At 54.8% G+C, this 23,946-nt stretch overlaps 1 protein-coding gene across 1 annotated transcript in view; it reads left to right on the forward strand.

Moving 5' to 3' along the window:
• Tbc1d22a (TBC1 domain family member 22A) overlaps positions 1-23,946 on the forward strand; it is a 343,764-nt gene that overhangs the window by 297,099 nt on the left and 22,719 nt on the right. Inside the window, exon 15 of the mRNA XM_023702532.1 lies at positions 11,851-11,946. Within this exon, the coding sequence (XP_023558300.1) occupies positions 11,851-11,946 (96 nt within the window). The remainder of the gene's footprint in view (positions 1-11,850; positions 11,947-23,946) is intronic.

The following is a 23,946-nucleotide window of genomic DNA, read 5'->3' on the forward strand; positions in this document are numbered from 1 at the left end:
CTTACTTAACAGGGGTTTTGCTGATTCCTGTAGGAGTTTCAGTGGGATTCTTACAAAATATTTGATAATATCCAAGATCATTAAAGGTGTATTTTATAGGCCCCTCTCAGTTACCTCGTAATGGTGGGAGAAGCTATGAACCACTAAGCTGTTTTTGTGTCATATTGATGTAGTCTTGTAGCTTATCGTATTCATCTCTCTGGAGGGGAGCTACTCCCCAAGGAAGTCCTGGTGTGCTTGACAAGGGCAGCAGGCCACATACCAAGCAAGATGTTTGTTGTAATGAGTGTACATATTCCTGCTCCTGTAATAGAAAGGAACTGTGCTCTGCTTCAAGTGGTGAAGTAATTGGTAAAGGGCCGAGAGGAGCACTTGAGGTGATTTATCTGGAGACTTTACTCTCTTTTTGAATGAGGAGCATAGTGTTGCTGTGGATTTGCAGGAGTATTTGGCTGGTTGCTCCCGCTGAGTGGCAGTCTGATTCCAGGCCTGGAGCCGGGTGCATTGCATCTCAGAGACCAGGCCTGTTACCTTGACAGCCAGTGCAGGTGGCAGGATCAAGGAGTGCATTTTCTCCAGGTTGGTCCTAGGGAAGGGGCTGATGAGGAAGGAGACTTTGCCGGTACTAAATGTCTGGGTTGGAACGTGTGACTGTGTTTAGGGTGAGCCTTTGTTAGTGATTGAAGAGTCCCTTGGAATTTAGCCAGCAAGGTGACATCTTTTAGTGAGGCACCTGTTTCTATCCAGAGAAGATCATTAGTAATTACTGCATCTGTAAAACATTTTAAAAGGACTGATGTGTATGATTTGAGGTGTTTCTTATTTTGATAGCTAAAAGTAGTGTGTGAGGACACTGTATGTGGGTTTTCTGAGCTATTTTGTGAAAATGTCTCTTTGGGGGTCACAGTTATTTAGCTTTACCCTTTCTCAATGATTGTGGCCTCCATGCACAATGAAGGTGACAAAGAATGCTCAGTGCACAAGAGATATCTGGTGAGACTGTCACTTTCCCAGAAGGTGCTCTGCATGTCTATAAGCACTGTGCTTGTGGTAAGGGAAGTCTAAATCTGGGGTGAGTTTTGGGACTAAAACACTTAGCAACTCTTGTGCTTCCTCTGTTCCATCAGGAAAGGCCTCAACCCAGCTAGTGAGAATTTCTACCCAGACCCATAGGTGTTGGAGCCCTTACTCTCTGGCCTGTGAGTAAAGTCACGCTACGTCTTCTGCAGGGTGTTGACCCTGCTTCTGCGTACCTGGAGGGGCCGTGGTCCCTTGCGAGGGTTGCTCCTTGGGCAGAGCTCACCTCCTAACTGCCTGTTGTATTGCCTGAGAAAGTCCTTTCCTGTGACTAACTTTAAGGTTGTCCGGTGGGTCTTGTCTCTGTCCAAGGGAAAGGTGTGATATGAAGACTTAGTAATCTTAGCTGACGGTAACCATCGCGATGGAAGAACGACCCCCACGGGAGAGCCCGCTGGGCTACGGACTGAGGCTGTTTGGGTTGAGCGTGGTCAGAGGGCCCTTCCCAGATCAAGGGGGCTGAGGCGGGGTCCTCACGCAGCTTTTGCAGCTGGGTCAGCCCGTTGATGGCCTTGAGACACTTGGTCGCCTCCCTTGGTGCCCTCTGCAGTGGTAGCCACCGCTTTGGAAGGTACACAGGCAGGTGGTAAAGTTTCTCTGTCTCCTTATGGTGCTGTTCGGGTGATCGGTTGGCTGGTGGGTAATTTTTATTCCTGTATGGCTGTAGAGGCATGCAGTCGCAGGAGAGCGCACTTTGAATCGGTATAAATACTGACTTTCTGTCCTTTCTGAGGTGTAAGCCCTGGTGAGAACTGTGAGTTCTGCCAGCTGGGCACCAGTCCTGGGGCAAGGGAGGAACTTTGACGGGTCTGATGCGGACTCACTGCTGCACACCCTGCCTTGTGTTCTCCTTCTGTGTGAGGAGCGGCCCTCACAGAAGAGGGTCCGGTAGGGTCAGGGAGAGGTTGTCTAGCAAGTCTTGTCCGGCTGCGTGTGCTGGAGAATCACCTGTTGCAGTCAAGTCTTTCAGCCTCAGTTTCCTCCTTTTCTGGTAGAAAGGAGGCAGGCTTTAGGGAGGGTCATGTCTTTATTTGGATGGCTGGTCTTCCTAGGAGGAGAGCCTGGGATATAAGAAGTCACTCGTCTGACAGCCATAGATAGGATCCCTTAGGAAGGAAGAAGTCCTGCCGCGTCGTGCGGAGTTTACACCAGGAGGTCTTTATGCGCCCAGTGCCCGGAGATCCACGGCAGCCGCAGCTCCCGGGCATGCGGCCGTCCCTGTGCTACAGTGTCTCCTTTGTGCCCCAGACCCCCACAGGCTGCGAGCAGGTGCATGATCCTGCGTGAGCACTCACAGAGCCGTGCCCTGCCTTTCGTCAGCATATAGATCAAAACGGCGTCGCGTTGGTAGGCTCAGTGCCGTGTCATTTGGAGACGCTTATTTAAGCTTCTGGAGTGCAGTTTGGGAATCAGCTGCTCAAGTTGGAGTCTGGGTACCTGCCTTTATGCCACCTTTATAAGCTGATAGAGGGGTTATGCAATCTCTCCATACCCTGCTATCCAAAGCTGTCAAAAGCCTGTAATTCCCAGAATCACCTTATTTGCTAAGATCTTGGGTACAAGAATGAAAGTGTTAGTTGATCTGTCTTCCCCCAGATTTTGGGTCCCCTTAGATGGGGTAAGACCCAAGTATTTTGTTTCAAGGCCGCAGAGTTGTCCCTAAGACCTAGAGACCTTATGGCCTTTGTCTGCTAGAAAATTCAGCAGAACTCAGGTACCTTGGCTAGTGAGCTCTCCTGAGGGGGCACCTAGTGGGCTATCATCTACATTCTGTGGGACCATGAACTGGGAAAATTTAAAATATGCCAAATCATAAGAAAACACTTGCCTAAAAGCATGAGGACTGAGTCTGAACCCTCGAGGAAGCTCAGTCCAAGTCAGCTGAAGAGCCTGGTCATGGAGATTTGCAAAGGCAAAGAGAAACTGGGAATGGCTGTGTAAGGAATACAAAAAGGGGCAGGCATCTTTTAAATCTGACACTGAAAGCCAAGTACGTATTCTGGGATCTGAGAAAGGAGAGTGCATCGGTTAGGTGCCACCCAGCGAATGGCCACCACTGCCTCACTTACCACCCACAGGTCCTGTGCCAGCCTCCAGGCACCATTGGCATTTTGAACTCTCACTATTGGAGTACTGCATGGGCTATTCCAGCCTTTAAATAAACCTTGGGTCCTTAACTTATCAATTAGAGGCAATTGACTGCATTTAACTTTCGGCCTTACAAAGTAGTGTGTCCTTTGAAGGAACCTAGTGAAATCTTCGAGATGTATTTCTCCTTGGGCAGCTGCTGTTGCTGTCATTCCCTTACTTTAGGACTTGTTTCCACAGTGGGAGTCAGCTTACCTCAGCTGGGTGCATTTATATTATAGTATTCAAACAAGGTAAGATGTCTCTTCTGAGGACAGGAACTGGACTTTCAGCATAGGCAAAAGGAATGGGAGAAGAGAAAGCCATCCTACGTACAGTGTAAGGCCTGTGAGAAATAGGAAGTTACGGCTTCTCCATGAATGCCTTCCCTGAAGTATTTTGCCTGGAAGGAAGGCCAGGGTTAAAAAAAAAGAGCCAAGAGACGTGGGCGCCAGTGTCTAGCAGTAGGCTGTTTTTCTTTCCTCTCTGTAGTTTTGGTTCCCCAGGGTTCCCCCAGGGAGATGACAGTCTGGCCAGAGGGAGAAGGCATAAGTGCAGTTGGGGGTGGGGGCAGTGGCAGGCTTCAGTCTTGCTGCACTAGCTGATAGGATGGGTCTGTGCCCTGGGGTCTTTGTCTCCAGCCCTAATCTACTTTCTGTTGGTCACCTTTGCACTCAGGACAGGGCACAGGGCAGCTCTTACTGCAGTCCTCCTAACGGTAGCCTGGCTTTCCTCCGTGGCACTAGTAGGTCGGTTTAGTCACGGAGCTGTCCTTGGAGCCCCAGGGATCATGCTTCGAGTCTGTTCCTTTAAGGCCACAACCAAGGTAGCTCCTTTCTCTTGGTCTTTGTTTTCTCCCTTTGGCCTTGATCTTCCTCCTTGGTCACCTCTCCCCTGAGGTGGCCATTCTTACTAAAGTACCAAGGGAGCTAGGCAGAGCAAAAGCCGCTTTTGTAGCTTTTTCCTAATATTTGAGGCTGACTGGGTAATACATTTGTTTTTAAGAGTAATCTGTCTTTCTACCAAATCAGCCGCCAGGGGTATAGGTTTCATCAGTGCTTCGTACAATCGTCCAATAAGCTAGAGGGGCTCTCATCTTTCTCCTGATGAATAGTTGAGAATTGAACATAATTGAAGGCCTTAGTCCTCATCCTTCTTGGACCTTCAAGAGTACAGGTCTGAACTTGTTCCCTGTCCCAGTCTCCTGTTTGCTTGGGAAGGCAGTTGGGATCTGGTGTAGGGACTGCTTGGCATTAGTAGGAGCTGACCGCTCCCGACAGCCTGTGTCTGGGCTTTCCAAAATTAACTATGTGATGTTGACCTCCAGCTATCATAACAGCTTGTAATGCTGCTTGTCTCTCATGAGAAGTCACTGTTTCTGGTCTGGCTTACTGGTCTTCGTAGGTCCTCTAAAGGACTTACCTGGGCTGTAGTATGAGTACCAGATAATACCCGTCTGGGTTGTCTGAAAACTTTCTCAGGTCTTGTTTGATCTGTTTGAGGTCAGTGAGAGAAGAGGACACACGGACACTGGTGTGGCTGGTTTTCCATTTACTTCCTATACAGGGTACTGTCCCTATGTTGTGTCCTGTAAGGGGTACTGTCCTTGAGGGCCTTGAACAAAATCAGCTAAGGATGGATATAGCGAAGCAGAGGCTTTCAGTGTGGCTACCTTAGGAGCCTCACCCGTAAAGTCCGAATAGTAAGGGGTGAGGGGCTCAGGCTTGGTAATCATGGATGAGGTTTGATTAAGGTTGCCTTGGAAACTGTATCCTCGGGTTCAGTAATAGTAGATAAGGCTTTGATTATGGTTGCCATGGAAATCTCATCCTCAGGTTCAGTAATAGTAGATGAGGGTTTGATTAAAGTTGTCATGGAAACCTCGCCCTCAGTGTCCAGAGGCCAAGGGTGGGAAGCCTCCGGCGCAGTGACGGTGGCTGTGTCTAATCATGCCTTAAGGGCCAGAGGTGTCTGGGGGTTTTTGTGGCTTGTGTTGCACGGACTCAAGGATTATCTGTCAGTGTAAAGAATGTCTGAACATAAGGTACTTCTACCATTTTCCCTGTCTCTTATAGTGCAATTCTAATTGTGAAGAAGTTTCATAATCAATATTTGCCTCTTCAGTATTCCATCTTGCCTCTACAGGATGTGCAAGTGATCATCAGGTGTAAAGAAATATTAACCCGCTCTTTCTCAATGTATGTGGGTCCCAGCAGTTTGCAGTGCTTAAGAAGACTTGCTAACGGAGTAAGAGGTCGACAGCGAGTTCCTGACCAGAAAAAGAGGCACCCCGTGTCATCTCTGTTTGGTTCCTGTCCTCCCGCAAGACATCCGCCGAGGTGGCCTGCTGCAGGCCTCCAGCAGGATGGTGACCCAGAAGGCAGGTCGGGCTGGGCTGGCCACACTGCCGACTCGTGCCCCCGCCATGCCCTGGAGTGCCCGCCCTTAACTGTAGCATGCGTCTTCAAAGGCACAAGCTGTGACCACTCCCAGCTGTAGGGAGTCCTGCTAGCAGAAGGCAGCCCACAGTCAAATGCACGAGACCTCAACAGCTGCTTCCCAGTCCTCTGAAACAGAGAGTGGGGGAAGTTCAGAGGGCACCTTGGAAGTGGCTGGGGCACTTCTGGCTTGGAGAAGTCACTTCTAGAGCTAGAGGCGAGGAATGGCTTGGAGCGGTCCTTCCCTGGCCCTGGAGTAGAGAAATCCCTGGAACATTTGTGCTGTCGACCTAATCACCTAGGCAGTATTCCTTAGCAGCAAGACAAGGCTAAGGCTTTACTCAAAACCCCTCTGGAATTTTTATGTCTCTCTTTATAACACATTTATGAAGCTCACGGGTTAAAACTTATGCCCAGCAATCACAGCTGACATGTTGGTAAAGGCACTTTGATTACTTTTCTACATGCACTAAGAGAAAGGCTGACTGAAATCCCTGTTTTACTGGTAGTTAGCATAGGGGAGGCACAACCTTAAGTCGCTCCTCTCACAGCTGTTCTTCTCATGAAAGGCAAACAGTTGTTGCTTGCTGCTTCAGCCTGACCTCTGGGAAGGGGGGCTGGCCTACCAATAAGGGGTCCAGCTAGTCAAGGAGTTCTGAAGTCAGCTCTCAGTGAATTGGAAAAACTTAGGGAGGACTTTCTAACTTAGACTTCTGTCCTAGCAAAGATTTGTCTGGGTATCTAGTTACTATTTTTTGTATTTGTACCCAGCTCAAAATGTATGAAGACATATACTGGGGGTGTTTTACTTGTAGGAAGAGAAAAATTTAAACCTGTCACTCGATTCTTTTTTTTTTGAATGTATTTAGTATAGGGTCCTGTACAGGGTCTCATCACACAGATCAGACTCCGTGGTTTTCCTGTTTTCAGCCTCCCACGTGCTGAGATGACAGGTGCACGCCACCACGCTGTCTTGTCACTGAAGTCTTAATGGAGGCTCAAGAGAGGCCTCTAACAGTGTCACTTCAGGTCTCTAGGAGAAGATACCATGGCTTACCTCTTACCTCACTGGAGTGCAGGTAGAGATGCCAGATGGTGGAGGTTTTTCTGCTGGTTCCCAGTCCAGCTGTCAGGACTCAGCTTCCACTGAGGAACCTTTCGGTCTCTGCCAGAGAATTTCCCTGACTGTGACCCCTCAGTTTCCTCTCAGCTTTCACTGGTTCCACACAATTAGAGACCTGTCTCCAGAAAAGAACCCAGCTGCCTGTGTGGTCCACCTTCCCATTGGCTTCGATGGGGGATTAACCAGGTGTTGCTGGGGAAACCTATCTTCTTCTGGAAGACTGGCAGCTGCTGTAAGAGTGTCTAACTAGCCAGGAGAGTAACCACTGTTTTTGAAAGTTCTATAAGGGACAGTTAAAGATTAAGCTGCCAGGCCAGGGAGATAGCTCAGCAACACATGCACCTGCCTGACAAGCTCAAGGTCCTGAATTCAATCCCTGGTTCAAAAAAACCAAAATAAAACAAGAAGATTAAGTTGTCTAAAACCCTGTCAAAAGATTATTACCTAGCATTTCGTATCAGAGTCCACTAGGGGATGCTCTGATGTTCCTTTCCCTAGTCCTGCTGTCTAACGTAACAACAGCAGTTGACCAGGTCAGGCGAGGAACATGAGTGAATTCAGCAACAGGTTAAGTCCAGATGCAGCGTCTACAAGGCAGGAACAGAAGATCTTTCCTGGAAAAGCAAATTGTCCCACTGAAGAAACACTACAGTCATCCATGTTCTCAACATTTACTAACATTTCACAAAAGACAATGTGCAAAAGAGACAAGGTGTAAAAATTTAAGGCATAAGCAATGGGAAAACAAGGATTACAGTTTTTAGTTACATGAACAAGACACAAACCAGAATGCATGAAACAAAATCAAACTCTTATCTCCTTCCAGTTATCTTGATGGAGCCTCCAAGAATTATAGAAGACCACTAAATGATATAAAGGAAATCCTGTAACTCTCACCCTGTTAGATGTCAGATATACTGAGTTCGTGCTCCCCCGAATAGAAGAATGAATTCTAAGGAAGAATGGAGGTTAAGCGTAGGAAATATCTATTGAAGGGGAGAGACCCAACTCCTGAGAAAAAGAGGGCCCCCGAGTGGGTTGCTTCAGACCCCACTTTATGGCAGAACTTTTATAGAGCAAAACACAAGGTGGGTACAAGGTTCAAAACTGTAATCAACTAGTAAGATTATAAGGATAGCCACTTAGGCTATGTTGATCCAGTGGGGAAGCAAGTCACAGAGCGGGTGCACAGGGAAGGAACAAAGAACTCCTCAGGAACTGGTGGGTCTCAGTGTGGTAGTCACTCAGCGAGGCGCCCAGTCCTATCGAGACTATTGGGCAGGGCGTTCCTCCTTGTCCCTGGGGATCCATGTGAGCCTGGTCTTCTGTCTTTATCTTGAGGCCCGAGTCTGCCCTGGATGTGCCTCCGCCACAGATGTAATGTGTTTTTATCTTTTGTGTTGACTCTCGTGCCCTCTAGCCCTGTCGAACTGTGTCTGAGTTACTTTCCTCTTGTTGCTGGGATGAAATATCCAACACCCAAAGTAAAGGAAGAAAGGGTTATTTAGCCCACAGTTTGTAGAGGATTTAGCCCATACTTGGCTGGCTCCAAGGCAGGGTGGCTTGATAGAGGGCTACTGCAGAGGAGAGTAGCTCATGGTGGCCACAGATCACAGAGCCACACAGAAGACACACAAGAGCATTTCAGTCCCCTACACTGTGTGCAGGCTGCCCGCCCTAGGACGTGAGCATTCACACCCCTAATCCTAGCCAGAACTAATCCAAAGCAATCAGTGGGCTGATATGCTAGTCACGCCCCTAGTCCCAGCATCGTACACTCTAGACTCAGCCATCTGCAACAGCGCTATGGCGGCATGGTGCTTTGGGGGGACAGCTAGACAAAGGGCAACAGGCTGTCTCGAAGAGTTTTACCTTAGATTGGGCATGTAACCCCAGCTCTTGGGAGGCTGTAAATAGGTGGATCTCTACGAGCTTTAGTAGTGAGACCCTGAGCACCCTGTAGACTCTTCCCTAAAATTAAAAAAAAAAAGTTTTACCTAACTCAACTGTCTGTAATACCTGCATCGTTAGGGATGAATCTCAACAACACAGAGTGAGAGAAGCTAGGACAAAAGCACACAGCCCAGCCAGGGCGCCTGTCATGCTGTCCTGTTTCCATGTCGGAGCAGGAGTGTGAGCGCAGCGGAGGTGTGGAGCTGGCCCTGCGCAGGACTGCAGATGGGCACACGGACGCTTCTGGACCACGCGGCACCGCCTTGGTTGCACCAATGCTTCCACCGGTGCCTGCGTACAGCGAAACATGACAAGCTATAAACTGTATGTGTAGTTTATTGTGTGTTTGATATCAGTTGCTGAACAAAAGCTGCTGTGTAGGCCCTAATCACAGGAGGCTCCAACTCCACGACCTCCCAATCCGAAGACTTCAGAGCCAGAGCCTTGCTTGAGGTGAAGGCGTGGTGTATGCTGACATTGATTTTGCTGGCTACCTCAGGAAGGTAAAACAGGTTTAAATTTGTATGCACCTTATAACATAGCTTCCCAGTGTATAAAATAAAACAGTTTGGCAGAAGTGTAAGGAGGAAGCAAATAAATCTCCTCTTGTAGCATCTCTTGATTATTGATACCTCATAAGCAGATGAAAAAAAAAAAGGATGTATGGCAGCCCTGAACAACGCTGTTGGTTACTGTTTAGCAGACTCCCGTGGAGCACTGTGTCCAACCAGGACCTCCAGAGCATGCCCCCTTAATACATGCCGATGCACTGAGTCGTTCCTACACAACTTGGTGTGTTCCAGATGCTGAAGGGGCTGCCATAGGTATTTAGTCTTACTAACCTTAACAAAGGGGGCATCGGGGTGGCAGAAGCCGGGCGCACTGCCGCAGGCCACAGGGCAAGGGGCAGAGTGCGCACCCTATCTGGACGGACTGGCCCCCGGGATCTGGATCTGTGTCGGCACCAACTCCGTGGATGTGGAAGTAGATTGCGGTCTGCTGCAAAAATTAAATCTCAACCAGTTTTAAAAATCGGCATTGTATAAGTCACATTCCTTTATAGCACAATTAAGCTACAAAGTAATAACCAACAAATGCTAAAAAGACAAGAGAAATGAACCACTTGTGTTTGCAGATTTAAAACCACACTGATACGTAAGCTGTGATCCAGGCATGGAAGCCCTAAAGGACCGCGTCTGTCTCAGAAGTGGGCGAGAACAACGAGCCACGCAGCTGTGGAGGGCAGCTAGCGTGTGACTGTGGGGAGAGGGGCAGGACGTGAAGAAGGGCCGTGCAGTACTGAGCAAGGCACCTGTCTCAAATCAGGCAGATAACTAGGAAACACTAAGTGGGGCTACTGTGGTTTTGCATGCTTGAAGATAGCCAATAAGGAAATGGAAGGAGATGTCGGTACCAGAAAGGCGGTAACGAAGAGCAGCAGCAAAGAGGTCCTGACGCCGCGGTCAGCACCAGACGCTGGGTATCCTGGAGGGCTGAGGGAATTAGCCAGCCTGTGGCATGATGAACAAGCTGAGGTGAGGGCACGTAAAGGTGACATTAGGAAGCCCACGTAGGACAGTACTACAAGTGCAGTGGATATTTAAGGAAACAATATTGTGAACAAATTCAAAAATTTAGATGAACACTTCCTGGAAAAATAAAATTGTCGCAAGCTGAGTAAGTCAGGCCCTTTCTGTCTTACAGGAGCTCTCCAGCAGCACCCGGGGACACCTGTCCCAACCCTGGCTGTGCACATGGGGCAGAGGGCCAGTGGCAGTGGTTGGAGCAGGGAGGTTGAGAGCGGGTCTCACAGCTGCATGGGCGGACACAGGGCCCGCTCTGGGCCGCCTGCGTGTATTCCAGCAACTACGCTGCGTGCCGTGTGTGGGCGGCCCTGTGAGGTCGTTCGACGCGAGTCGTGGCCACCTGTGCTAAGGACACTGGTGAATTAGGTGTGGAAGGAAACCTGCGGTGGGCATCTACAAAGGCTTGGCGCTCCACCACTGTCCAGGGCGAAATGTCGAAACCGGCTGGCCCCTTGGCAGTAGGGAAGCAGAGGGCAGGGCAGCGCCAGACAGTGGTGGAGCAAGGTGAAGACAGGCTTGTGGCTCATTGCCAGCCGCCAGGCAGCCTTCCTGCCTGCCGTGAGCTCCTGGCCCTACGTCACTGGTCATGTCCCATGCCCGTCCCGCTGGTCCGCTTGTAGCCTAGGGTTCCCTACTGGCTGCCCGCTGCTCTCCGCTGCTCTCTGTCCTTGCGGTTGCAGCGCTGATACCTGGCCCAGACCACTGGGCCACATCTGAGTTCCACAGCACTTCCCATGTTGTCCTGTGGGTGTCTCAGTCCTGGTGTGTCCGAGGAACACGTCGCCATCTTTCCCCAGCACACTTTCTCCTGCCATCTTCTGCAGACCTTCCCTCCGTTTGGGAAATGGAAAGCTGATCCTTCTAGTCACTGGGGTCAAACCGCTGGTGCTGTCCTGGTGCCCCTTTCCCTTGGACCCCAGGGCTCACTTGGCTTTGTGTCTTCAAGGCTTAGCCTTTCCTGATGCCTCTAGAATTTGCTCTCTCCCAAGCTTTCTGCCCTTGCCCAGCCCACATCACTGACACCTCAGCCTGTCTGTCCCCCAGCCATCCCTCCTCACCAGCTCTGTGCCCTGTCTGTTCCCAGAGGACCTTTCGAAGCCTGCCTCTGGCGTCCCTCAGAGCTCTGCAGGCCAGGAGCCCGACGGTCTGTCCCCACACAGTGTGTAGATCAGGAGAAGGCAGAGGGCGAGCATATCCAGTGGTGGGAGGGACAGTGGTGACCCCAGCGCCTCTGACCGCACTGCCTCCCTCCATACTTGGCCAGCTGGTGCTCCCAGAGTTCTGTCTGCGTCCCCGCTGGCTGCCGTCTGCACCCCGCAAGCAGCCCACAGCTGCTTCCTGTGGCTTCAGTGAAGCCTGCACTTGCTGCCTGTTTATCAGGCTCTGGTACTGAGGCACACATGGTGTTCATTTTCATGGGATGTGAACTTTGCAATGAAGTGGTTCAGTAAGGGCGAGTAGGTCGCCAGCCCATCTCCCCAGCCCAGGCTGCAGGACGGCTTGGGCAGGCTTGCATTAACGTTCTCTCACCTGTTTTCTCTTCCAGTCGGAACCTGAGGGCTTTTCTCATTTCCACTTGTACGTTTGCGCTGCTTTCCTCGTGAGATGGAGGAAAGAAATACTAGAAGAAAGAGATTTTCAAGTAAGTACACATCTTTCCAGAAGAGCCTAGGTTGATTTTCTGCTGGGAGAGGTTTATTGTGCTTGTGGGAGGTCGGGGGTGCTTGCTGTGCCCCGCTGCCAGGCAGTGCCCAGCTGGTGACCCTGTGGGGCCGTGTGACTCCAGCACGAGGTCGCATCCACCTCATGGCGTCTCTCTGGGATGTGCTGGGCCTTGCTGGTAAGGCATGCACATCTCGGAGCTGCACAACTCGGAAATGTTAACCCCTCTGAGCCAGTCTCCATCCTGACTGGGCACCCTGGAGTGCACATCTGGCCAGCTGCTGTGCTGCACATGTAGACTGGGTCCCCCGCCCCTGGCAGAGCCTTGAGCACCAGCTCGCACCTCTCATGAATGACAGCTGCCACAGCGTAAGCTGTGGACAGGGAGTCTTTCTGCCTGTGGCCGCCCAGCAGGGGTGGGGCAGGCTGGGGTCCAGCAGTGGGGAAGCCAGCACTGCAGGTACTGGGCTCCTCCCTGGTGGGCAGGTGTCCTGCCTCCACCTTGCCCATGGGCCCAATTCTCAGGTGAAGTGATGGGCTGGGTGGCCCTGAGTCCACAGTGATGGCTCACTGGTTTCCTTGCCCCTCAGTCCTGTGCGCCAAGCAACCTGTTCTCTCTGAGGGCCGAGGGAAGAGCCAGGAGGTTCTGTTGCTCCCCTGTAGTGAACATTGCTGCCCCAGGAGGGCTGAGCAGGCCAAGGCTTGTGTAGGCCCAAAGCTGACACCCTTGGTGCTTCTGGTGGAGAGGAGGTCATCTTTGTTCCTTGCAGAGCTGCCTTGTCATCGGCAGGGGCTCCTGTGCCCTTCAGGGAGCCTCGCGGGCCAGCACTGCTCCTGCCTTGTTGCACAGGTGGCAGGGACCCCTGGAAGCGTGGAGGCCCTGAGAGACACCTGACAGGCCCCAGTGCCCACAGTTGGACACACGGGCTCCCTGCTCCCTCTTGCCTTCTCCTGTATATGCTTTCTCATCCCCAGAGGGCGCTGTAGAGTGAGACTGCCCAAGTGCCCCCTGGCCAGAGACTGTTACCAGCTTCTGCAAAGCCTAGTGGTCAGGCCGGGGAGATAGCTCAGTAGAATAAGTGCAAGGCCCTGCGTTCAATCCCCAGTACTACAAAAAAAAAAAAAAAAAGCCTAGTGGCTACTCAGTGTGACAGTGGCCTCCTCCACATTGGCTTCTATGGGACTGCACACGCTCTGTTCCTCCACTGACTCCTGGGAGACTCTAGGAGCTGTTATTCTCGATCCTCTTTCCTGCTGGCCCCAGCATCATTCCCTCCTTGCCCTCAGCTTCCTACAGCCTGTGTCCAGCCTATCTGGGCCTGGAGCTGGAGCTCATACTGTCCCATGCATGCCTGCATTCGTAGGTCCATGCCACCCCAGGAGTCCCTGCGATCCACTCCAGGCAGACCTGGGCCATGCTCCAGCATGGCGACCACATGCTCGTGGGAAAGCCGTGAGCGCAGTGAAGAGGCAACGGTGATGGAGAAGGACGGGGCGAGGCAGCCTTCGTCCAGGTCTGGACATGGTGCATCTGTGGCCCTCTGTTTCCTTCAGTGTGAGAGGGCTGATGCTGGAGAAGCAGCCCAGGAGAGCCTGAGGCAGCCGCCTCCTCTGTCGGAGAGCTCACATTCTCTTTGCAGCAGCCCAAGGGTGGTGTTAAGCCGCGGTGTGGTGAGAAGTACCTTACCTGACCACAGTGTTTTCCTCTGGAAACGTAGAGTGCGCTCCGTGCTGACCTGCTCTGACCGCAACTGCTGTGAAACAGTTTGATCAGTATAGAGTCACTCAAGCTAGGCAACGCTGAAAAAGAACAGCAAGTGGCCTTAAGCAGGGGCTGCAGCTCTGTCACGCCTCCTCTGGTCCCGCCTCACAAGGTGGTGTGGGGCACACTGGCCTCACACTGGCCACAGAGCCCCACGACCCCTGTTCTTGTGAGCAGCTGTGTAGCACTGTCACACTGCCTGGGCACACATCACAGCTAGGATTCCCTTAGGGGCACAGGACACAGGTGGAGCATCTGATGAGCTGGGAGCAGTGCTGGGTCAGCTGGACTCTGCAGCACAGGGTGGCTTGTGGGACTCACTGCAGCCTGGGAGGGCAGGGATGCGGTGCCCACCTCACCCTGCACAGGCTGCCGTGTCCATCACATGCTTGTGTGAAGTGCTGCACACTCCATGGGTTATAGTGAGAAGGTGCACACCAGGCGGGTCCCTAAGGTGCCTTGCCAGGCCCAGATGTGATGGCAGGGCCTACAAGTCCAAGCACTGCATGGGCTGGAGACAGCGGGATCTCAAGTTCAAGCCTGGCCCAGGGAACATAGCAGCTTAGTGAGACCTTGCCTCAAATAAAGAAAAAGAGTCTGGGGATGTAGTTCAGCAAGAAAGCCCTGGGGTTAGGCCCCTGGTCTCGCCAGCCCTCTCTGAGGTTCAGGGAGTGGGGCACAGAGCCCCTAAGCCCCAGCTTTCCCCACACGCATAGGGGCGCTACAGGCTGATCCCCCTCTGAGCGCAAACCGAGCTAAATGAGTGCTTTTCTTTCGTGTCATGGGGGCTGGATGGAAAGCACGTGTAGAACCTAGCATGTTGTGTCGAATTGGACTAGATGGAAGGGAAATGGGAAGAGAAAACAAATTAAATACTGCAGCTGAGGCGTCCTGGTGAGCGTGCGTAATTGCTTTCAGTTGTGACATTTTAAGAAGACGCTTTTGTGCCCACGGCAGGTGGGCAGGATGGGTGAGCCCTGGGCACGCGTCTCAGCCGCAGGACATGCCAGAAGGAGTGAAGGCCCTTGGTGGGTGCGCCGCTGCTCTGCCTGGTGGCTGTGGGCCACAGCGGGGTTGTGTGCAGTCTGGTGGGCTGGGCTGGGGCACCGAGGCGCGGACTTTCTGAGGTAGATGCTTCCAAGGTGGATGTGGTCAGGCGGGTGCTGCAGGCGGCACGGCCCACAGGGTTGTCTCTGGTGCTGGGTGAGGCGCCTGAAGGAGCCCACTTGGAAGTTGGGTTGGATCTTTTCTGTCTCTGAAACACGAATTTTAAACTGCGTCAACTGTAGGGAAATGAAACAAAGCCAGGCAGGACACACTCTTGACCAGCTCCCGGCTAGGCAGGGGCGTGGGCAGCATGAGTCTGCCAGGCAGGGAGGTGCCCGGGAGTTCTGGGTGGGACCTAGCTGTGGGATGGAGAGCACACCTTCTTCCTAGTATTTATAGGATATTTGAAAATAATTAACCCTCCCAGCATCAGCCGAGCAGTTGTGGCACGGGCTGCCTTCCCTGAGCAGAAGCCTGTAGAGTCAGGGAATGCCGGGGACAGCTGAGTGGCCGAGCAGCTGCACGCTGCGGGCCCCCTCCCACTACAGCCGGAAGAGGCAGAAATGGTGCTGTGGGTCGGGAGGTGCCTGGACGCAGGAGACGGGGCAATGCTGGCCTCGGACACCCCAAAGCGAAATGCTTGAAACGTTTCTCCAAGAAATCAACGATGCCTTGAACTCCCGAAGTTAAAATAGGGAAAAATGAAGTCAGTGTCTGATAGAGACAACACATGAGTCAGTGCAAATAAGGCGCGGGACAGTGAGCTGCTGTGTGGTCCCCTGACCGCTGCCAGGTGCAGGTACAGCGCTGATGCAGGCAGACCTCGCTCGGGTGGCAGGGCCAGGCGAGAGGCCGGCAGACACAGGCCTCTGCAGCCGGCCACACAGGAGCTGTGTATTTCGGGAGGATATGGAGCATGCAGGTTGTGTAAGATAAGGCTCTTAAGAAGCCCCCAACCTGAGCGGACCAGTGTTTCATCTGGGCATAGGTGTATGCCGACGCCGCACTCTTGAGGCCGGCAGGCGTCTCTGTGGTGAGCTGTCTCCATTCTCGCACTCTTGCTCAGACAGAAATGGAGAACCTGGCGTCTTTGCACGCTTCCCAGAGCTGAAGTCCTGTCGAGGAGTCCTGGCCTTGGCTGCCTTTGGCTTCCATCCCCCTGCTGTCGCAAAGTAACTGAGGCTGATAACTCCTAAATAATAGAAATGTGTTGCTCATGGTTTAAGGCTTGGTGGGAACTGAGCCAGCAGAACTGGGCGTGTAGGTCCTCGCCTGTCCCACGCTTCGTCCTGAATAAAGTAGCAAGGAAGGTGGCTCCCTGGGTGCCCTGGCCGGGCTCACCTCCCACCCACCTGCAGCGGCGTTTATGTCTGTCACTGCAGTGCCCTGCCTGGGCTAAAATCTTCCTTTCACCTGTGGAGAGCCCCAGCACCTGGGTATTGACAGTGGTGGCTCACTGGGCAGTTTAGGGACTCCAAAGACCCTCTGTCCCCAGCAGGGTGGATCTTGGGCCGTCAGTCTGATAAAATCAGGTCTGCCCTCTGTCCCACAGAGAGCCGGCTACTAGGGCAGAGCCATCACTGTCCTGATTCACACACTGGGCCCCACTGGTCTTCTTGGGGTGTCCTGCCTGCTGGGCCACCGAACGTGCCTCAGCCCTGTGTGTCCTTCTCTGTCTCGGGCTGTGTGGCTCTGCCGAGGGCGCTGTGCGTGGTGCTCCTGCACAGGCTTGTATTCTGTCCTGTGCTCATGCGAGGCAGCCAGTGTCATGAATGCAAGGAAGGAGTCACTTGTCTCCCACTTTACCACTTCAGGACAGTATAAAGACAAAATTGAGTCCATTGAAAGCTCTCTTCAGAGAGGGTTGTTGTGCCCTCCTGGGAGACTTGTGTCTGAGTGTGGCTAGACAGCGTGCAGTGGAGCTCGGGGCTCACGTGGCAGTGCTGTGGGGTCTGCAAGGCCCTGTGGTGCATTAGCCACTTGAACTGTTCTTAAAGAGGACTCCTGGGGCCCCCAGCTCCCGCTGTGTTCCAGGTGACGTCACAAAGCTCCCTGGGAGAGGAGGCTGTCCACAGGGTCTGGGCCCTCACAGGTTGGGGAGGGTTGCGCATGCACTGTGCAAGGGCCCTGGCCTTTCATAGGTGGCAGGCAGATGACGGACAAGGGTGACATCAGGGCTGGGAGAAGGATGCCCTGAGGCTGAAGGTGGGCAGATTCCCCGGTCATGTGGCACAGCAAGGTGACAGCCTGTCCTATACCTGGCTGCCAGGACCCAGCAGACTCTACACCAAGCAGGCTGGCTCCCTGGGGCCTCTCTCCACCTCGAGGGCAGCTGCCTGCCCAGGGCCACACAGGAAGGAGCGGAAAGAGCAGAGGCTGGAAGGCAGGGAGCCATGGGCTCCTCAGAATAGGGGCTTAAAGGCACAGCTGAGGGACTGTGTGGCTGGATGGTATGCAGGGACGGGGTGCTTGGAGATGGCAGCTGCCTAGTGTGCTCTTGTGATGAGGCAGACAGCCCAGAGGACTATAGGGGCAGGGGACTGGAGAGGGCTGACCCCAGTGGTGGGGGCATGACAGCCTCAGGCTGAAGGGAATGGGTGGTATGGCTGTCCCTGGGGACTGTGAGGGGGCCTGAGGAGCTGGAGTACTTGGGGTTCAGATGAGGTCATGCATCATGAGTGCCGGTGTGTAGGACACTGTGTGGCCATGCTGGTGGCATGGGTGAGAGTCTGGGGACAGAGAGACCCCAGCAGCACCTTCAGGGATGGGTGGGGCTGCAGCAGGGAGAGGACTGGCAGAGTGGCAGAGGATGAAGGCGCCCAGAGCATGGGCACGATACCTCATCTCTGGGCTGCGCCTCTACTGCTGCCCCGCCTTGCTTCCTGGCCAGGGAGAGCTAGTAGTCCGGCTGTGCTGTAGCCTGCTGCCTTGGCTTTTCTTCTTCGGAGCCACCCACCCATGGCCTGGGTCTCCTGAGATTGTGCACTGAATCAGACCTCTCCTCCCTTAAGTTGGGATCTTGGGAACTGTGTCCCAGGAACAGGACAGTGACACGTGTAGTAGAGCAGCTTCTCCGAGACCCCCCCAGCAGCCAGGGGGAGCAGGGAGCCTGCCAGGCCAAGTGCGCTCCGCCCCTCAGTGCCCATGCGAGCAGCAGCGGTCCCTGGCCCCTGGGACCTGGACAGAGGGCTCCTGGGGAGTGACGCCCCGCACGGCAGCAACTGCAGCAGGGCGGGAAGGGCCAGGTCACTTCTGAGGGAAGCGGAGTACAGGCTCAAAATCCAATAGCAGACCCCCATGGACACAACCCCTGCACAAAAAAAAAAAAAAAAAAAAAATCCAATAGCAGTGTTCTCATCAGAATAATGATCAAAGGCTGGAGATGAGGCACGAGGGAGGATGAAAGGAGCGAGGCGGTCAGGAGAGGCCCCAGGGGGCTGACAGGGGTGTGGGGTCCACGGAGAGTAACAAGGCCTCTTCTGTGGCTCAGGTATAGTCGGACTGAAAGAGCTTCCTAGAGAGGCGATCAGTGGCTTGGGGGGGTGGCTGGTGGGGACCTGCTGAGCAGTGCCTGCTGTGTTCCCCAGGGCCCAGAGTCGCCTGGCACCGAGTGCAGGGAGGACAGGAGCTGAGCTTTGCTCCGCAGCATCACGTGCAGCTGGCAGAGCAGGGGCTCACAGCACCCCAGAGGAGGAAGCGAGATGTTTTCGGGGAGGCTGGGCCTTTCTGGGCAGGGAGAACCCAGGACTGGTGCCCCTTCCTGCCACCTGAGCGCCCCTCTGGAAAGGAGCCTGGCTCCCCACATGCTTGCTTCTCCTGGCCGTGCAAGTGGACACCCTGTGGGGCCCAGGCAGGGTCAGGAGCCCTAAATCACACCTCTCCTCCCGTAAGTTGGGATCTTGGGAACTGTGTCGCAGGGACAGGACAGTGGTGTGTGCAATAGGGCAGCTTCTCCAAGACTCCGGGCAGCCGGGGGAGCAGGGAGCCCACCAGGACGAGCACACTCCGCCTCCGCAGAGCCTGTGTGAGCAGCGGCGGTCCCTGGCCCGTGGGACCTGGACAGGGGGCTCCTCGGGAGTGACGCCCCGCACTTGGGTGGGTGCTCGGCCCAAGGCAGGACCGCAGGACTAGCACAGCTGCCCTGGTCTTGTGTGCCACCGTGTGGCACCAGCCCACAGTTATCTCAGGCCTGCAGGGCTGGCAAGAGGACTGGGGTGGAAGCCTCGGGAGCACCGGGGCTCCGGGAACCTGGCGTGATGTGCACTCCCAGCAGGGCCTCCTGGGAGCCTGTGCTGGTCTGCATTGGGCACCCAGGTGCTACCATCCGCCAGCCAGACGGGAGGTGGATGGTAAGAGGAGCCAAGGTATCACCAAACTCCTCGTGCAGGCAGTAGGAGCCCAGAGCCATAGACGCTTCTCAGACGGGCAGCAGCCACAAACACATGCGGACATGCAGGTGTGCATAAATGCATGTATACCTGAAGCGTGTGCTTGGAGGCTCGCATGCGCACAGTCTCACACACTATATACGCAGGCACGCAGCACGCACCAGTGCAGCACACAGATGCCCAGTACACGTGTGCACAGTACACCCTCACGCGTCCATGAGGACGTGCACATGTCCACACCCCTAGAGCCTCTCAGGAAACGAGGGGAATGATGGACTGATTTTCTCTTTGTTTTTGTCACTCTCTGGAAAGCAAGCCTTTGTTTTTCTGTAAGTGGGAATTCTTACCTAGATAGTCATGAGGAAAACGGCTTGGCCACCTCGAGAGCGCACTTGGACTTCTGCCGCAGTGACCCTGTGCTTTCAGTACTGCACGGAGAGCCTGTGTTTACTCGGCTGGCACACACGGCCCCTCACTTCTGTCTGGGGATGGGTGGCCTGCGGCTCGCCAGCGTGTTGAGCAGCAGTGGCCAAGCGCTTCAAGTGTCAGGGTCGCTAGGGCCACGGAGAGGGCACCATCCCCAGGCAGCACTTGCTGAGGGGTGTGGGCACCTGCTGTCAGGGCGCACCTGGCGGTCACTCTTTGCAGCACAGGGTCTCCACCTTTGCGCTGTTCCCTGCCCCCACCCAGCCACCCTTCCCTGCACCCGTTCCTGTCCACGTTTCCCCAGTCCTCTCCACTTCTCGGGGGAGTCCCCTTGATAGAGGCTCAGCGAGTGGCCGGGCAGGAAGGAGTTGCTGGCCCTGACCCAGCCTGGCGCAGGCCTGGTCTCCGGCCCACCCTGATGCGGCCTTTTGTGGCAGGGTCGCCCCCGCGTGCCTGCATACCCGCGTGCCGGCACAGCCGTCTTCTGGGAGAGGTTCCAGTTGTGCTGCGATCACGGTCCCTGCAAGAACAGAGCTCGGAGGGCAGTTCTTGGAGACAGAAATGGAAGTCTGCACAAGCCTGCGGAAAATCGATTTTCGTCCCATCACCATGCTCAGACATACCTATATATTTTATTAAATCATCCCTCTCTGTGAGGGATTTTACTTTCTCCAGGGCAAGCAGCTGGAACCTCAGCCTGTGCGGCCTGGGCTGTGGCTGGCCTGTTAACAGTCGCCCCAGGCCCCTGTCTCAGGGAGGCTGCACTTTGCTCTGGGTTCAAGGCTGTCAGTGTCTGATCTCCAGAAGCCGTTGGAATGCCCAATTCTTTGCCACGTGTGGGGTGCAGGTGAAGAATGGGCGCCCCCCACCCCCACGGCGAGCCAGAGGCCAACCTGTGTGCAGTGTGCACCGCACGTGCACGCCTGGCCCCTGCACCCGCTTGCCTTTGGGCCCAGCTTTACGGGCATTCCTTTTCTCTTATTTTGAAATTATACCACAGTGAATAACGTTACCTCTTGGTACTGATTCTCCACCCCTTGGAGCTGCTGGGTCCTGCCCCTTAGAGGTCCCTGCATGTTCCTTAAGACACCTGTCATTACGATTTGTGTGCATGGTCACCCGTGTTGAGAGACCATGCAGCACTGTGTGGTGTCCAGGCCATCACTGGATGGTCTGAGATCCCGAGGCCTATGGGATCATCGCCTGCTCACCTTGAGCTTCCTTGACTTCACAGAGGACCTCAGCCAGGAGGAGGCCTGCAGAGGAGGGCGGGGCCTGAGTCCCTGCCCGGAGTCCTGCATGTGTGCCACTGGAAGACTGGGCTCTCCTGGCCTCAGCCCTGCTCCCCTCTGCAGGCAGCACTTGGCCACTGGGTTGGGTTTGCTTTCCGGTGTGGCTTAATCTCTTTCTAAATAGCTGTTTCTGGCTGTCTCAGCCTTCAACAAATTTCCACAGCAAGAAAGGCAGATGAGAAGTGGTGCTTACCCTACCAGGGTCCCTGGTGCACACGAGGCAGAGCTGTGTCCCTTCCTGCCCCTGGTGAGCTGCTGTGCCCTCCACATGGCTGAGTGTGGGTTGTGCCGAGGCTCTGGGGCACGTGCTGTGGTGCCCTTCTCGCATGCTCCAGTGCCCCTGGCCTCGCCCCCACCCTCTTCCTGTGGACTGCACACTCGGCATCCCTGGCAGCTGGTCGGGGAACAGTCTCCTTGGAGCAGATGTACTGAGAGCATTTTGTATCTGTGTCTGCCTAGAGCTGGACCTCCTAACACTCCTGGGACAGCTGCTGTGGGCCGCCCTGCCCCAGGCCTTTCCTGCGTTCCACTGATAGGGGGTGACCCTGGTGGCCTCTTGCTTGTTCCTCCTTTGGTAGGACGCAGCCTGAACACTTGGAGGGGAGCGTCCTGGAGGGGATGGGCTGCTGCAGTCTGTTCCAGAGGGCTGCCCTCCAGGCGGGTGTGGAGGTCGAGGCTGATTGCCTGCAGCTTGGAAGCCACTGCTGTGCTCTCTTTCTGTTGCCTCTGAGGCCACCTCCCTTCCAGTGCTTTCCTTGCCACCTTTAGGTACCGCTGATCTCAGTGCTGTCACTGGCCCCGCTCTGAGGCACCGTGGCCGTGGGTTTCATCCTGGCTGAGCACTGAGGCCTGGCAGCCTGGAAACTCACTTCCACCTCTAGTTTCTCCAGATTACAGGCTTCTACTGCAGCGCCCTCCTCTTTGCCCTCTGCCTGCTTAGTAGAACAAGGTGGCTCCTCATTTATTTCTCTGGGTTCCCTCTGTACTGTCCACTGTTCGGGGCAGGGAGCAGAACAAAGGGAAGTGCTTAAAGCCCAGATCCCCCTCTGACTCCAGCCCCTGGCTGGAGGGACCCGTGCACCCCCTCCCCCAGCTCGCCGGTGGGCCTCACAGGCACATGCCTGCTGGGCCTCTCTGGTTCTGCTGATCCAAGTGCTCAGTAGGCTGTGCCTGGAAGGTCAGCTTTGCCCCGCACACCCCAGAGGGAAGGCCACATCCACAGCAGGGTGGACCTGGTTCTAGAAATGCAGAAGGCGGGATCTGCCCTGTGTGCCTGCAGGCGCCAAGCTCCCTAGTCCTTGGTACTGAACTCTGTGCCATCCACGTGCACCCAGGGGTGCTGAGGCACAGAGGGAATGAGGGGACCACTGCCCCAACTGGAGAGAGCTCCTTGGAAATGGCTTGGGAGAACGCTGTGAGCCCAAGGAATGCCCACCCGTGTCGCGGTGTGTGGCCGTGGTGGCTCTGGCCTGCGGCTGTGACTTAGCAGCAGCCGAGGTTCTGGGTATGCACTGGGTCAGTACAGGGATTCCAGCCCAAGTTGGATGCAATTTAGTGTCAAGGCAGCTGCTGTGGACTTGGAAAACTACGTTTGCCCCTGAGAAGTGAAGGCAATGGACACCAGAGAGGGAGGTTGGTGTGTCTTGGCAGCTTTTGTGAAATGGAGATCCCGGGTGATTCACGAAGTGTTCACCCATGCGTCCATGCTACATAGGTGTGGAGCACAAAGCACAGCTGGGGTTGACCCTTCCGCAGCCGTGCTGTCCCCAGCTGCGCAAGGACTTAGGACCACTGCCAGCGAAGGGGGCAGATGACTTGGAGCTGAACAGAGTCAAAGTAGAATCGTGAAAGCCCGGTGTCTGAGAGGGTCCACGCCCAGGGTGCAGCAGTTGCATTCTAGGTAGGCCTGGGGCGGGGCTCTGAGAGTGGCTGATGCCGAAGGCACCATGCGCATGGGACAGGCCGGGGCCCAGGCAGTGATTCTACTCCTGGGCGCTTCTGAGATTCAGGCCCTTTAGCAAGGGGATGTGCTCTGGGACCACTGCTGGGCAGCCTCGTCATTGCGGGAACGTCGGAGCATACTGTGCAGCACCAGGGGCGCCGGACGCATTATGTGCAGGGTCCCTCTCGGCTGACACCAAGTTGTGCAAGCAGCTGCAATTGCTGCGCCCCGGAGGTGGCAGCAGGCAGGGTTGGGGTTCCACGGGGCGGCTTCTCGGGACACTTCGGTGTGCCATGGGAGCCGAGCAGGCCCGCCATCTGTGCCTTGCTGCGGCCCTGGGCCGCTGTGCCTCCTGGCTGACTGGCAGGAGGGCAGTAGGGGCTTGCGCGGTGCTGCGGGGCTGTGACGTGCGCCGCTCCTGAGTCGGCCTGGTGGGTGGCCACGTTCCTCCAGACGGTGAGCACAGCCTGGGCACCCTCGCAGGCCGCTGTGTCCTTCCCGGGGTCTGCTCGGACAGGACTCCCTTTCGTGAGGGGTCTCTGGCCTGGGGGAGGTTGGCATCTCCACCCTGGACTCGACCCTCCTCCACAGGCCCAGGCCAGCTTTTTGGGCACCTGGTGACCTCCACTGGAAGGAGCCAGCCCGCAAGGCGCTCAGGGCAGCCGCAAGCCGAAGTTCACCAACGTCTGTCTCCTTTGCTTGACTCTGCCTGTGAATTAATCTTGCCATTAAAGGAAAAATTACACCCACCATTCACATCATTAATTGAAAGCTCTTATTATCTCATTAATGGAGTTTGATATCTAAGGCAGATAAACTCAGGGAAGCTCATCTGTCCTGTCCCTGCAGAGGTCTAATCACATCTCAGGCTCATGACAGTGCCCCCCCCCAGCTGTCACATGTCCCACTTGCAGCCTTCAGGGACACCCAAACGAGTCTAGCAGGGAAATAAATGCCCCTGGCCCGAAAGAAGAGCGAGGCGGGCCGGGTACTGGCCAGCCCGAGCAGCCTTCTCCGGGCTCCAGGTACAGGCTACCCCAGTCACCTCAGAGGTGCTAGTGTGAGGCTGAGGCAGAGGTGCTTGGATTTGTGTTAACACTGGGAGAGAAAGAGGTCAGAGAGC

The sequence above is a fragment of the Octodon degus genome, unplaced genomic scaffold, assembly GCF_000260255.1.
Source record: "Octodon degus isolate 3935 unplaced genomic scaffold, OctDeg1.0 scaffold00153, whole genome shotgun sequence".
Taxonomy (NCBI): Eukaryota; Metazoa; Chordata; class Mammalia; order Rodentia; family Octodontidae; genus Octodon; species Octodon degus.